The following is a 15,931-nucleotide window of genomic DNA, read 5'->3' as shown; positions in this document are numbered from 1 at the left end:
GGTATCCACTTTACAAGATTGCCAGATCTTACAACTGGACCTGGACATATTACAGGAATGGTGCGGTCAAAACGGTAGGTATGTCACTGAATGTCGGGAAGTGTTCGGTGCTGACCTTCACGCGCACTAAAAGTCCTCTGATTTTCCAGTATAGTGTCAAGGGCGTCCCTCTAGAGCGGAAGCAATCGGTCCGGGACCTCGGCGTTATCTTCGACTCGGAACTGAGCTTCAGGGACCATTATGATGCGTTATGCAGAAAGTGCAATCAACTACTGGGTTTCATATGTCGCATGTCTAGGGAATTCAAGTCGCACAAAAGCGCGGTCTGCTTGTTTCGTTCTCTGTTACTGAGTCGCCTTGAGTATGCGTCCATTATCTGGTCACCTCAGTACCAAACGCACATTGATAGGATAGAGGCAATACAGAGGCGTTTTCTCAGGGTATTAACGTACAGACATGGATATAAGGGCAAACTACTTACCTATAGCGATCGACTGGATCATTTTAAACTGGTCAACCTCGAGACGCGTCGCAAAGCTCATGGAATATTCTGCTTATTCAAGATCCTCAATGGGTCGGTTTCTACAGCGACCTTGTCTCGAGTCCAAATTAAAATACCAAAACGTTCCCTTAGAGTCCCCCGAACATTCGAAGTGCCACTATGTACCAGTAACGCGTCCTCTCACAGCGCCATGCATAGAATCTGCCGAGACTTTAACAAGCTCACACCCGATATAGAGGAGGTGCCTGACATCTACTACAGCCTTACCCTAAACAAATTCAAAAAAGCTGTTAATGAATTGTTACTTAAATAATTCCTCTCTCATCTTTATTTCTTAGAGAATTATTGATTTAAATTTCATTATATTTATTAATAACTTGTTTCCATTATTAATTAACATTAAATAATTATTTTTCTATTTATAATTTATGTATTATGTATAATTATTGTTCAAAGTCAAAGTCAAAGTCAAAATTTCTTTATTTGTTTAGACTAATAAATAGTTCTTACAAATCGTCATATGCTCTTAAGGAGCCTCTACATGTCTCATAATCTTTTTACCCTACCAGCGCTTCGAGACCAACATTTGGCAAGTGCTGAGAAGAAGCGCCGCAACAAACTCAGTCACCACTGTCTGCCGGTTAATATAAATAAATAGAAATAGTAGTAGTAGGTACATTCGATTCAGGAGCAGTTCACTGAATTTACCATGCATTCTTGTATGGTGTATCATAAGAATGGGTATACAAGATTGCGTGGTATATTAAACAAGGTAGTGACGTGCTAATATCTAGACTTACATATTAAGGTACTAGTAGAAATGACTCGCATACATAAATTTGAATAACTTGGATTGACCAGTCCCCGAAAGCAGCGCCTGTTCACAGACATGACGAGTGAACCAGCCATCGCTTCACTCGACCATATTAGAGGGAATGTAACGACCCGCCTCACTACGCCACCACCCCAGAGACATTTTAGTGAGAATGACAATGCCAAGTTATCTCTTTAAAAAAAAAAACTAATAATAAAGCTAAGTAACAGTCCAGATTGAGAAGCATGACACTATAACATTTGAGAAATTATTATTAGTTTATACAATATTACTTTTCATTTTAATTCTTTTTAGTGCGAGCATGAGAGGACCATAATCCTACTCCCAGGATGACTTATCATTAAGAAAATCTCGAGTTGTATAATAGGCTTTTTTAAGCATGTGATCTTTAACTATACCTTTAAATTTATTATACGGTAGCTCTTTATATTTATCAGGGACTTTGTTATAAAAATGGATACCTTGTCCCATAAAAGTGGCAAACACTTTATTAAGTCTAAAAGCGGGTATAGCCAATTTATTTTTATTTCTAGTGTTAATTTGGTGAATATCACTTTTCTTTTTGAATTCGTTAATATTTTGTTGAATAAATAGAATACAGTTTAAGATGTATTGTGAAGCGGCCGTGAGAATGCCAATTTCTTTAAACAATTCTCTAAGGGACGCTCTTGCTTTCATTTTATACAAGTATCTTATCGCACGTTTTTGCAAAATAAATATTGTTTCAAAATCTGCAGCTTTGCCCCATAGCATGATTCCATATGACATTAGGCTATGAAAGTAGCTAAAGTAGACTAAGCGAGCTGTTGAAACATCGGTTAATGACCGTATCCTTTTTATTGCAAAAGCCGCTGAGCTGAGCTTTCCCGCCAGAGTTTCTATATGGGGGCCCCACTGGAGTTTTGAATCCAGGGTGATTCCCAGAAATACAGTAGAGTCTACCAGATCGATTGCATTATTATTAAGTTCTATTTGGGTACTAACTGTTTTTACGTTAGGCAAAGAGAATTTTATACATTTTGTTTTCTTTGCATTGAGTTGTAAATTATTTGTAGTGAACCAACTTAAAACTCTTGTTAGTGCATTATTTACATCGTCAAAGTTATTTTTACTTCTATCAATATTAAAAATCAAAGATGTGTCATCAGCAAATAACACGATTTCGCAAGAGTCCTTATCAAAATATGGTAGATCATTAATGTATATAAGAAACAAGAATGGACCCAGAATGGACCCCTGCGGAACTCCCATTTTCACAGGTGACCCAGAAGACAAAACACCATTTATGTCAACTTTTTGAACTCTAAAGTTTAAATAGGATTGTATTAAATCCAAAGCAGAGTCCTTCACCCCATAATAGTGCAGTTTGCGAATTAGCGTTTGATGTTCTACGCAGTCAAAAGCTTTTGAGAGATCACAGAAGACCCCTAGTGCATTTTGAGAATTCTCCCAAGCCTCGAAGATATGTTTAAGTAGTGCAACCCCGGCATCGGTGGTGGAACGACCCTTGGTAAAACCAAATTGTTCACTATGAAATAGTTTATTAGAGCCAAAGTGAATCATAAGTTGCTCCTGTATGATTTTTTCAAAAATCTTGCTTAGAGCGGGCAAGATAGAAATGGGTCTATAATTGCCAGGGTCGGTTTTGCTACCAGACTTAAATAATGGCATTAGTCTACTATGTTTCATGAGGTCGGGGAAGATGTCCTTCTCTATGCAATTATTGAATATTATCGCTAACTGTGGGGAAATTATATCAATAATGTGTTTGACTATCTTGACAGAGATGCCCCAGATATCAGTTGTACTCTTTACATTTAAAAGATTAAAAGTTTTAGTGATATCTAATGGAGTAATATGTTTAAAAGAGAAGTGCGAGTCACAGGGTGTCACGTGGGTTTTCAATATTTCTTCAGCCTCGGAGGGAGATGACTTTAAGTTGGCAGTTGTTGCTGAAGCTATATTACCAAAAAATTTGTCAAAAGCTTCCGCTACATCTTTATCTGCAGATATCAAATTATCGTGAACTTTGAGAGAAAAGTCATTATCTCTTGGTTTTAGTTTACCAGTCTCTCGGTTGATAACATTCCAAGTTTCTTTTATTTTATTACTGGCGTTCCCTATCTTGTCCCGAATATAAAAAGACTTAGCCATGAAGCAAACTTTCTTAAAAATTTTTGAATACTTTTTTACATGCTCAAGAAAAGATACACTATTATTATACTTTTTCATGCCATAAAGTTCATATAACGTATTTCGACTTTTGTATATTCCCTTAGTAGCCCAGTCACTAAACTTACATTTGGTATTTGGTTTTAATGGCTTTACCGTAAAAACTTTGTCATGTTCGGTTTTAATACATTCGAAAAGGTTATTGTAAAGAGCATCTGGGTCTCCCTGCACATACGGGACTAAATGCAATTTATTTTCAAGATTAATTTTAAAACGTTCTAGACGACTAATGGTTACAGGTCTACATACGGCATTTTTATTACTTTTATTATTCAAATTATTACAAATAAATTCTACTTTAATACCACAGTGATCTGACGTAAGATTGTGTATGACAGCTTTATTGTCAGGGACACAGCTAGAGAAAATATTATCTAGACAAGTAGCTGTGGTTTCCGTAATTCTAGTTGGTTCCTTAAATTGACTAAACAAATTAAATGACTTAAAAAGGGAAAGTAGTCTTACAGAATATGATGATGAGCTATCTAGTAAATTGACGTTAAAATCTCCACAAACTAAGACCTTTTTGTTGCTGTTACAAGTTTTATTAAGAGCATCCTCAATAGCCGCTTCAAAAATACCAAAGTCCCCAGAAGGGGGTCTATACACACATACAATGATGTAACTCTCAAGCTCGACACAGGAAATTTCGACAACACGCTCAACTGATAGCCCTACTACATCTTTGCGTTCTTTATATCTGATATTATTATTCACAAATATTAAGGAGCCTCCGTGAATGGCCGACTTCCTAAAAAACGCGCTACTTAACTGATAATTATCTATATGAAAAGAGCTTTCATATTTTTTTAGCCAGTGTTCAGTAATACACATTACATTAATATCAAAACTTTTTAAGAATAGCTCTATTTCTAAGACTTTGCTGGCCAAGCCTTGAATATTTTGATGAACAATCTTGAATGTTCCGGGCTTGGCCTTTGTCGAGTGCCTCAGTTTAAACAACTAGTAGTAGGTACAGTCATAATATTGTTACTATTTACATACTGAGATATCAAATTATTAGTACCCTGACTATGATCAGTTTTATGAATATAATTACATTTAATATTGTATGCAATCAATGAGGCTAATTTATTCTTCATTTTTTTAGAGAGATACATTGTATCTACAGTCAACTTAAAGCTAGAAATAAATTTATTTATGTCAAGAAGTAAAAGTGCGTCGCTATGACGATAAGTCAAGTTATACATAAGTATATTTAAATCAAATATGTTCTTGTTTATCTTATTTAGATTATAGGGGAAGCCCGGGCAAACCGAATAACCCAGGTAAAGCGGATAAGCGATTTTTCTGGAACACAATAAGAGATGGCTTTACAAGTTGCGGCTGCGTAGACGAGTGACCCCTCTGACTACGCCATGACAGTTGATTCAAAGCGACTGGTGCCTTTCGTTTATTTTTGTGACAAAAAATTGTTTAGTGTGTTCTTCTTACGATTTTCGATCAGGTTTGTTCTCATTTCATTTGTTTTTACTGTTAGCTAACCCAAGAACGATTTAGTTTTGCAGATTAACAATGTTTTCTAGTAATATTTGTAATATTAGCATTACATTAAACCGGTTTTGCAATGTTAAGAAAAGGCATGTTTAGAAATACACGTTTTGGGCAAAGCGGATAGGGCAAAGCGGATAACTTATCCTTGTATGAGTAACTTGTATTTTATTTTTCTTTTCTTTTCTTTTCAGAATAGTGTATAAGTATAAACGTAAAACAAACAAGAAACGTAAATGGTATTAACTTCTACACCAGTTAAAAGCAAACAAGCAACAAAATACAAAAAAAATGATAGTAAAATGGATCCACCCATAGAGGACTGGATCCAATGCTCAGAGTGCCACCGTTGGGCACATTAAAATTGTACGTTATTATGATGGACTTGACAGTTATTTCTGCGATGACTGTCAGGAGTTACTGCCTAATATGCTATACCCGACGTAGCTTATCCACTTTACCCGACCGGGTCGGGTAAAGCGGATAATGGAAGAGGTTTAGAAATAGTAATAATTAAGTATGAAGATATTATATTTTGCTACTTTTAACTTTACAATTGCAATTGTGATTATATGTGCCATAAATGAAAAATAAAGGTTGTTCCAAAGTCAAGTATTTCTGTGGTATTTTTTTGTTTTTCCTTAACTTATCCGCGCTGCCCGGGCTTCCCCTACCCTGAATTTACATAGGGTAAAGTACACAAAATTATCTTACATTTTATCCTATTTTGCAAATCCAAGAGTTGGTCAATATTCTGAATTATACTCTTTTTATCTACAGAGTAACTATTACCATACATTATAATAACATTAGAGTTCTCATCTAATTCTTGGTTTTTACCAATTTCGTAAATTATCTCTGTCAGAAACCTGCCTGGATAGCAATAATTCAAGACTTGTGTATGTATGTTAATGTGTATGTTGTGTTATTGTGTATGTATGTTAACTCGAATAGCATTGTATGTTGTGTGCCCTTTTTATTGGAGCTGCAACAAGTTTTACTGTATAGCCTGCTTTAAAAGCTTTGTATGTTATGGTTGTATCCCTGTTTTGTGCAACAAATAAAATAAATAAATAAATAAATAAATCTGGCGTTTAAAATGAGCATGGCAAATGAAAACATCTTTCTATGGATGAGTAATTCTTCAAATTCATTCGGCCGTGAAAATATATTACACGGTTACCGGGACGACATAACTAAGCAGAAATAAATGGGCTGAGACTATTGTCGTATTTTTTCAAGGAAATGAGAGTGAGTGAGATACAAACAGCTTGCGATATTTGGGGCTGATTTCTCAACCCTCAAATAAATTGTAACTGCAGAACACATTTTTCCCATAATGAAACTGTGAAAAGTTATCCGATGATTAAAAATCCTTAGGATAACCTATCTCACAGCTACCAGGGCTGCATAAGTGAACAGTGTGCTTACCATGAGTTTACGTTAGGTGTGCTCGCTAGCGACTGCGTAAAAAAATGACATTAAATGTATGACATATTGTGCAGCGCCCCTAGCGGCTACTTTCACGAAATAAAATCTTCATAGATTTTTTTGACGTACTCGCTAGCGAGCACACCTGACGTCAACTCATGGTAAGCACACAGGTATAAATATTCCAATGATCCTTTCAATCTGAGGCCTTTTCGCAAGTAATATTTTTTATGCTATTTAAAAGTGCCTATAAGGGATGTTTCCGCCCCATTGTGGGCGCTTCCATGTGATGAACTATAATATTGCGGCCTTGTATCATGTGTCATTCCGGAACTAAAACTCAGAATGAATATTCCCATGGAGTTGAAATATTTCTCAGACGCAAGTCGATGGATAGTAGTATCTCAAGGATTCAAACCCAGTTAATAGTTTATTTAACTCAAAGTATAATCACACGGTTACTAGGATTGCATAAAATAGCAGGAACTACATACAACAGCCGGTTCCCATGGTCCTGTCATATTTCTCAGGCCTCTCTCTTCGCAGGTAAGATTTTTTTCGTTAAAAATGCGGTCAATTAATGTTTCCGCCCCATTGCGTTGTAAAGAGGCTAAGAAAAGATTCATTGATCTGCTGTTAACTTTTAGCAACATCTGCTTAAGATTGGCTTTTCATAAACATTTTTGTAATGCCGATCCACTTTCAATGCACCTATGCGATCCATTCTAGTGCCTATGAGAAAACAGTAGAAGTAGGTAGATATATTCTGGTCATGTAATAAAGTGACGTATACACAATACCTTAGTAATTGAAAGCTCACTGATAAGGGTAACATGGTTAAATCAGAGGTGACGAAGAACCAGTTCAGGAATGTAAAAAAGTAAGGGCCCGCTACCTGTTCGAAGTTAACTCCGCCCAATATTATCCTGTCACGTTCAAACCTCTTGCCAGCTTATGCCATGCTGGTACAGCCGTTTTAAGTTAAACGGAGGTTTCATTTAAACGGGCGTTTAAAGTTAAACGGGGTTTTCATTTAAACAGGCTTTTCATTTAATAGGGGTTTTCATTTAAACTGGCGTTTAAAATGTATACAGTGTGTCCGGGCATGTAGTGATCAAACTTTATGGGCCAAATCTAGGGACAATTTTATCGATAAAAATACTTCAAATTTGGGGCTTGACCCATTTATCGCAAAATTACAAGGATTTAAGTTTTTAATTTTTTGTTTTCACCTCTTCCTTCAAAAACAAGTGAAAGCGTGGGTAGCTTAACATTAATAAGCAAATATTTTATATCATGCGATAGCCAATAAAATTATCTATTAGCAAAAGTAGAAAACAGATGCAAGTTTTATACATTTTAAGGGAGTAAGAATGGATTTAATTAGAAAAAAACATGACTTTTTTCACTTATTTTTCAGTTATTTTCCAACACAAGAAAAACCAGGTCGTTAAGGTATGTTTTATTTGCATTGTATTATTAGTATTTGAGCTATTCTACAAAACGAATGTAAATTTATTAGTCTACGTCTATTAGTTTCGACGTAATTGTTGAACAAAGATACCCCTTCCCAGCGGTTTCCATAGTAATCGGAATAGGTTGTGTGATTCTTTCAGGCAGTGCATTTTCGCATGTCGCGTGCGCTATGGAAACCGCTGGGAAGGGGTATCTTTGTTCAACGATTACGTCGAAACTAATAGACGTAGACAAATAAATTTACATTCGTTTTGTAGAATACCTCAAATACTAATAATACAATGCAAATAAAACATACCTTAACGACCTGGTTTTTCTTGTGTTGGAAAATAACTGAAAAAGAAGTGAAAAAAGTCATGTTTTTTCCTAATTAAATCCATTCTTACTCCCTTAAAATGTATGAAACTTGTATCTGTTTTCTACTTCTGCTAATAGATAATTTTATTGGCTATCGCATGATATAAAATTTTTGCTTATTAGTGTTAAGCTACCCACGCTTTCACTTGTTTTTGAAGGAAGAGGTGAAAACTAAAAATTAAAAACTTAAATCCTCGTAATTTTGCGAGAAATGGGTCAAGCCCCAAATTTGAAGTATTTTCATCGATAAAATTGTCCATAGATTACGCCCTTAAAGTTTGATCACTACAAGCCCGGACACACTGTATAATCACACCGTTAACTCAAAAGTTTAATCACACGGTTACTAGGATTGCATAAAATAGCAGGAACTAGCGGTTCCCATTATCCTTTCATATTTCTCAGGCCTCTTCGCAGGTTAGATTTTTTTCGTTAAAAATGCGGCCAAGGAATGTTTCCGCCCCATTGCATAGTAGAGGGGCCAAGCCAACATTCATTGATCTGCTGTTAACTTTTAGCAATCGCTGCTTATAGGCTTTTCATAAACATTTTTGGAATGCCGATCCACTTTCAATCCACCTATGAAATTTCGTTAAAAATGCGGCCAAGGAATGTTTCCACCCTATTGCGTTGTAAAAAGGCCAAATTAAGATTCATTGATCTGCTGTTAACTTTTAGCAATCTCTGCCTAAGATTGGTTTTTCATGAACTTTTTGGAATGCCGATCCACTTTCAATCCACCTATGACATCCTAGTACCTAGGAGAAAACAGTAAAAGTAGGTGGTACATATGATTTAAGACATACCAAAGCCTTAGTAATTGAAAGCTCACTGATAAGGGTAACATGAGTAAATCGGAGGTGACAAGGAACCAGTTCAGGAATGTAAAAAAGTAAGGGCCCGCTACCTGTTCGAAGTTAACTCCTCCTAATATTATCGCTTACTTCGTCACGTTCACAAACTCCTGCCAGCTTATGCCATGCTGGTACAGCCGTTTAAAGTTAAACGGGGGTTTCATTGAAACGGACGTTTAAAGTTAAACTGGGTTTTCATTTAACGGGCGTTTAAAGTTGAACGGGGTTTTCATTTAACTGGCGTTTAAAATGTATAATCACACGGTTAACTCAAAGTATAATCACACGGTTACTAGGATTGCATGAAATAGCAGGAACTAGCGGTTCCCATGATCCTTTCATAATTCTCAGGGCTCTTCGCAGGCAAGATTTTTGTCGTTAATAATGCGGCCAGGGAATGTTTCCGCCCCATTGCGTTGTAGAGGGGTCAAGCCAAGATTCATTCATCTGCTGTTTACTTTTAGTAATCTCTGCTTAAGGTGGGCTTTTCATAAACATTTTTGTAATGCCGATCCACTTTCAATGCACCTATGCGATCCATTCTAGTGCCTATGAGAAAACAGTAGAAGTAGGTAGATATATTCTGGTCATGTAATAAATTGACGTATACACAATACCTTAGTAATTGAAAGCTCACTGATAAGGGTAACATGGTTAAATCGGAGGTGACGAAGAACCAGTTAAGAAATGTAAAAATGTAAGGGCCCGCTACCTGTCCGAAGTTAACTCCGCCCAATGTTATCCCTTACTTCGTCACGTTCATAACTCCTGCCAGCTTATGCCATGCTGGTACAGCCGTTTAAAGTTAAACGGAGGTTTCATTTAAACGGACGTTGAAAGATAAACTGGGCTTTCATTTTAACTGGCGCTTAAAATGTAGTGCACACAGTTACTAGGATTGCATAAAATAGCAGGAACTAGCAGTTCCCATGATCCTTTCATAATTCTCAGGGCTCTTCGCAGGTAAGATTTTTTTCGTTAATAATGCGGCCAAGGAATGTTTCCGCGCCATTGCGTTGTAGAGGGGTCAAGCCAAGATTCATTCATCTGCTGTTTACTTTTAGTAATCTCTGCTTCAGATGGGCTTTTCATAAACCTTTTTGTAATGCCGATCCACTTTCAATGCACCTATGCGATCCATTCTAGTGCCTATGAGAAAACAGTAGAAGTAGGTAGATATATTCTGGTCATGTAATAAAGTGACGTATACACAATACCTTAGTAATTGAAAGCTCATTGATAAGGGTAACATGGTTAAATCGGAGGTGACGAAGAACCAGTTCAGGAATGTAAAAAAGTAAGGGCCCGCTACCTGTTCGAAGTTAACTCCGCCCAATTTTATCCCTTACTTCGTCACGTTCATAACTCCTGCCAGCTCATGCCATGCTGGTACAGTCGTTTAAAGTTAAACAGAGGTTTAATTTAAACTGGCGTTTAAAGTTAAACTGCGTTTTCATTTAAACTGGCGTTTAAAGTTAAACTGCGTTTTCATTTAAACTGGCGTTTCAAAATGTATAATCACACAACTCAAAGTTTAATCACACGGTTACTAGGATTGCATAAAATAAGGGGGACTAGCGGTTCCCATGATCCTTTCATAATTCTCAGGGCTCTTCGCAGGTAAGATTTTTTTCGTTAAAAATGCGGCCAGGAAATGTGTCCGCCCCATTGCGTTGTAGAGGGATCAAGCCAAGATTCATTGATCTGCTGTTAACTTTTAGCAATCTCTGCTTATGATTGGTTTTTCATGAACATTTTTGGAATGCCCATCCACTTTCAATGCACGTATGTGATCCTAGTGCCTATGAAAAAACAGTAGAAGTAGGTAGATATACATACATCTGGTCATGTAATGTGTACACAATACCTTAGTAATTGAAAGCTCACTGATAAGGGTAACATGAGTAAATCAGAGGTGACGAAGAACCAGTTCAAAAATGTTAAAAATGTAAAGGCCCGCTACCTGTTCGATGTTGACTCTGCCTAATATTATCCCTTACTTCGTCACGTTCATAACTCCTGTCAGCTTATGTCATGCTGGTACAGCCGTTTAAAGTTAAACGGGGGTTTCATTTAAACGGGCGTTTAAAGTTAAACGGGGTTTTCATTTAAACGGGCGTTTAAAGTTAAACGGGGTTTTCATTTAACTGACGTTTGAAACGTATAATCCCACCGTTAACTCAAAGTTTAATCACACGGTTATTACTAGGATTGCATAAAATAGTAGGAACTAGCAGGTAAGATTTTTTTTCGTTAAAAATGCGGCCAAGAAATTTTTCCACCCTATTGCGTTGTAAAAAGGCCAAGTCAAGATTCATTGATCTGCTGTTAACTTTTGGCAATCTCTGCTTAAGATTGGTTTTTCATGAACTTTTTGGAATGCCGATCCACTTTCAATCCACCTATGACATCCTAGTACCTAGGAGAAAACAGTAAAAGTAGGTGGTACATATGATTTAAGACATACCAAAGCCTTAGTAATTGAAAGCTCACTGATAAGGGTAACATGAGTAAATCGGAGGTGACAAAGAACCAGTTAAGAAATGTAAAAATGTAAGGGCCCGCTACCTATCCGAAGTTAACTCCGCCCAATGTTATCCCTTACTTCGTCACGTTCACAAACTCCTGCCAGCTTATGCCATGCTGGTACAGCCGTTTATAGTTAAACGGAGGTTTTATTTAAACGGGCGTTTAAAGTTACACGGGGTTTTCATTTAATCTGGCGTTTAAAATGAGCATGGCAAATGAAAACATCTTTCTATGGATGAGTAATTCTTCAAATTCATTCGGCCGTGAAAATATATTACACGGTTACTGGGACGACATAACTAAGCAGGAATAAATGGGCTGAGACTATTGTCATATTTTTTCAAGGAAATGAGAGTGAGTGAGATACAAACAGCTTGCGATATTTGGGGTGATTTTTCAACTCTCAAATAAATTGTAACTGCAGAACACATTTTTCCTATAATGAAACTGTGAATGTGCCAAACTTATTCCTCAGTTAAAAGTTATCCGACGGTTAAAAATCCTTTGAATAACTATCTCACAGCTACCAGGGCTGCATAAATGAACAGATATAAAATATTCCCATTATCCTTTCAATCTGAGCCCTCTTCGCAGGTATCATTTTTTCATGCTATTTAAAAGTGCCTCTAAGGGATGTTTCCACCCCATTGTGGGCGCTTCCATGTGATGAACTAGTGCTATTGCGGTCTTGGATCACTTCAGGTGCAGAATTTGCCTGGGTATATCTACATATGTGTCATTCCGGAACTTAAAACTGAGAATTAATGTTGGAGTTGAAATATTTCTCAGACACAAGTCGATGGATAAGTAGTATCTAATTTCTCAAGGATTCAAACCCAGTTAATATGTAGTTTGCTAGTTTGTTTATTTAACTCAAAGTTTAATCACACGGTTACTAGGATTGCATAAAATAGCAGGAACTAGCGGTTCCCATGATCCTTTCATAATTCTCAGGCCTCTTCGCAGGTAAGATTTTTGTCGTTAATAATGCGGCCAAGTAATGTTTCCGCCCTATTGCGTTGTAGAGGGGCAAGCCAAGATTCATTCATCTGCTGTTTACTTTTAGTAATCTCTGCTTCAGATGGGCTTTTCATAAACATTTTTGTTATGCCGATCCACTTTCTATGCACTTATGCGATCCTATGAGAAAACGGTAGAAGTAGGTAGATATATTCTGGTCATATAATAATGTGACGTATACACAATACCTTAGTAATTGAAAGCTCACTGATAAGGTTAACATGGTTAAATCGGAGGTGCCAAAGAACCAGTTCAGGAATGTAAAAAAGTAAGGGCCCGCTACCTGTTCGAAGTTAACTCCGCCCAATATTATCCCTTACTTCGTCACGTTCATAACTCCTGCCAGTTTATGCCATGCTGGTACAGCCGTTTAAAGTTAAACGGAGGTTTCATTTAAACGGACGTTTAGGGCCGAGTTCACCAACTGTCATTTAACCAATGTTTGAGTAATCGGCCGATTAATTTTTAAACGTCGGTTACACAGCCGGTTAAGTATTCACTGTTCACCACGAATATTCTAACCGTGGTTAGTAAATCGGGGAATCACCATTCATTCAGGAGTGAATGAATGAATGCTATAAGGGTACTCAATAGCGAAGTCGCGTCGTTGTATTAAATCAACACGAGTTTTGGTGACATTTATATTAAGTAGCATAATATAAAACGCATTCAACTTGAGAAGTTCGAGAACGCATTGGGATCAATAAGCTAGCCTGTAGTGTTCTATTTGGACGGGTAATAACGTCACGGAACTGTCACTGTTAAAATGTCACTTGCTAATTTTTATTGTCCGTGTTGATGTTGTGTTTGTTTGTTGTGAGTGTTTAATTATTTCTTTTCTACAACTTACCTACTATGGCGCCTCAAAAAAAGAGAACAATCAATTTTACAAGTGACGAGAAGCGTATTTTAACAGAGTTGGTCTTAAAATACCAAGATTTGGTGGAAAACAAGCGCACCGACGCCACAACAAATTCCTCCAAACTGAAAGGTTGGATCCGTCTAACAGATGAGTTTAATACCATCAGCACGTTTTGCCATCGAACTCACGTAGTCTTAAAATGTTGCTGGGAAAACATTAAACGCCAGTCGAAAAAAGATCAAGCAGACAGGAAGAAAAAGATATTTATGACTGGTAATGTATATCATTTTTATTCACCTGGTGTATTATATAGGTGTCTTTAAGGATATTACATTGTCATGCTTTTTCTCTTGCAGGTGGTGGAAAACCGCCAACACCGCCACCACCGTCTAATACACAGTCAACAATAGTGAAAGTCATATTGGGACCAGCGCTAAAGGGAATTTCAAGTGATTTCGATTCTGACAGCCCCACATTCAGTGTAAGCACTCTTATTTCCTATGGTGTGTTCAATGATAATGTACTAAGGTTGAGTGCACTATTAGTCAAATTCTGTATCTCAAATTGTTATCTACCTATACATGTTATCAATTTGTAACTTATTGTTTCTTACAGGAAAACATTGAAACAATTGTTGATGTGCATAAACAACATGCTCGCACAAGTTTATTCGAAGAAAATAATGTAAGTAAATAAAGTAAACATTTAAAATTAAAAGATCTCTTGACTTTGTTCTTTTATAGTAAGACAAGTGCTTTAAATATGTATTTTTTGTGAACAGGACAATGATACCTTGAGTTCATGGACTCCGAGGAAGATAAAAACTCCAATATCAAGTCAACTGAAGGTAACCATATTTATTAAGTTGTATAATTTAATATTAACCTACATGTTATCAATTAAATTGTAACCGTTCTTTTTTTTACAGGAAAACGTTGAAACTTTTATTGGTGAGCACGAACAAAATGCTCACACAAACTTATTAAAAGAAAAGAATGTAAGTAAACATTGAAATTTGAAACATTCAAAACAACAAACAATTCATTATTTATTTAATTATACTCCTAAAATAAAGTAAGACAGTGCTTTAATATTATGTCATCTTTTTGTTAACAGGACAATGATACTTGGAGTTCATGGGCTCCTAAGAATTTAAAAACTCCGGTATCATGTCAACTCAAAGTACCCAGAGAAAGTGAAGAAGGCTGGTTAAAAAGAAGAAGACCAAAAACTGATTGCTCAAGTGACGAATATGTTAAGGAAAAAATTCGCTTGGTAAAAATTTTACAGGAAAACGCTGAGAAAGAATCCCGTGTGCGATTAGCCATTCTCGAAGAACAATTAAATCAAGAAAAAATAAAGACCCAAAAACTTAAAGACAGTTAACTATCTTTAAGTGTTGGGTCTTTATTATTTTTTTTAACTATATTATAATTTATAATGTAGGTGTGATGTAATTTGTACTTATTAATAATAAAAAATAGGTTGATTTTGTGAAATATAGTTTTATTTATCGGTGATAAGTACCTAACTTATGTATCAAACAAGACTTTGGTAATAATTTGATATTAATGATCTCCTATTGGGATTGACATCTCTTATATTATTATCTAGAGAGCGCTGTACTCTTCCTTGCTGTAATATGTGTTCCCATGGTGCTGGCAGGGCTAGATTTGGGTCATCTAAAGGCATTTCATCCCCTCTCATTTGTAGGATGTTGTGTAATACACCTGTAGCTACTATAATAGGGGGCACATTTTTCAAATTAACTCTAATTCCAAGTGCTAACACTGGGAAGCGCCTTTTCCAAACCCCAAATAATCTCTCAATTGGGTTGCGAGTTCTGATTTGGGATTCATTATATAACGATTCTGCCGGTGTAGCAACTCTATCTAATGGCATCATCATGTAACTTCTGTTCATGTAGCCACTGTCTGCAACAAGCACTGAATCACCATACATTCCCAATTCAAACATTGCATGCCTTCTAGATGCACTGAATATCCGTTCATCGTGGTTACTTCCTGGCCACCTAACTACTAGGTCAGTTAATATCAACTGGGCGTTACAGATAGCTTGCACATTTATTGACATATAGCCTTTCCTATTCCTGAAGGTTTCAGCATGGCTTCCTCCTGGTGATATTATCTTTATATGTGTGCAATCCAATGCACCTATAACTTTTGGAAATTTGGCTATATTGTAAAAGTCTATTTGCGTTTTTCTAATGTCTGTATCAGTCTGCGGGAACTTGATGTAATCACGGCTCAGGGAGGCTATTGCTGCAGTTACTCGGTGGATAACACGATTAGCCGTTGGTC

The 15,931-nt window shown here is 36.6% G+C and overlaps 2 protein-coding genes across 2 annotated transcripts in view; both read left to right on the top strand.

Annotated features, from left to right (window-relative positions):
• Window positions 1–15,931, top strand: part of LOC135080989 (neurobeachin-like) — a 737,070-nt gene that overhangs the window by 388,037 nt on the left and 333,102 nt on the right. The gene's annotated exons all lie outside the window — the stretch shown is intronic.
• LOC135081226 (uncharacterized) lies at window positions 13,160–14,996 on the top strand. Its single transcript, XM_063975976.1, has 6 exons — window positions 13,160–13,883; window positions 13,967–14,091; window positions 14,226–14,294; window positions 14,392–14,457; window positions 14,539–14,607; window positions 14,727–14,996. The coding sequence occupies exons 1-6, from the start codon at window positions 13,604–13,606 to the stop codon at window positions 14,994–14,996; spliced, it is 879 nt and encodes a 292-aa protein (XP_063832046.1). The 5' UTR covers window positions 13,160–13,603.

The sequence above is a fragment of the Ostrinia nubilalis genome, chromosome 19 (genome assembly GCF_963855985.1).
Source record: "Ostrinia nubilalis chromosome 19, ilOstNubi1.1, whole genome shotgun sequence".
NCBI classification, from domain to species: Eukaryota; Metazoa; Arthropoda; class Insecta; order Lepidoptera; family Crambidae; genus Ostrinia; species Ostrinia nubilalis.
The sequence above is the reverse complement of the archived record's forward strand: the minus strand, read 5'-3'. Positions and strand labels throughout refer to the sequence as shown.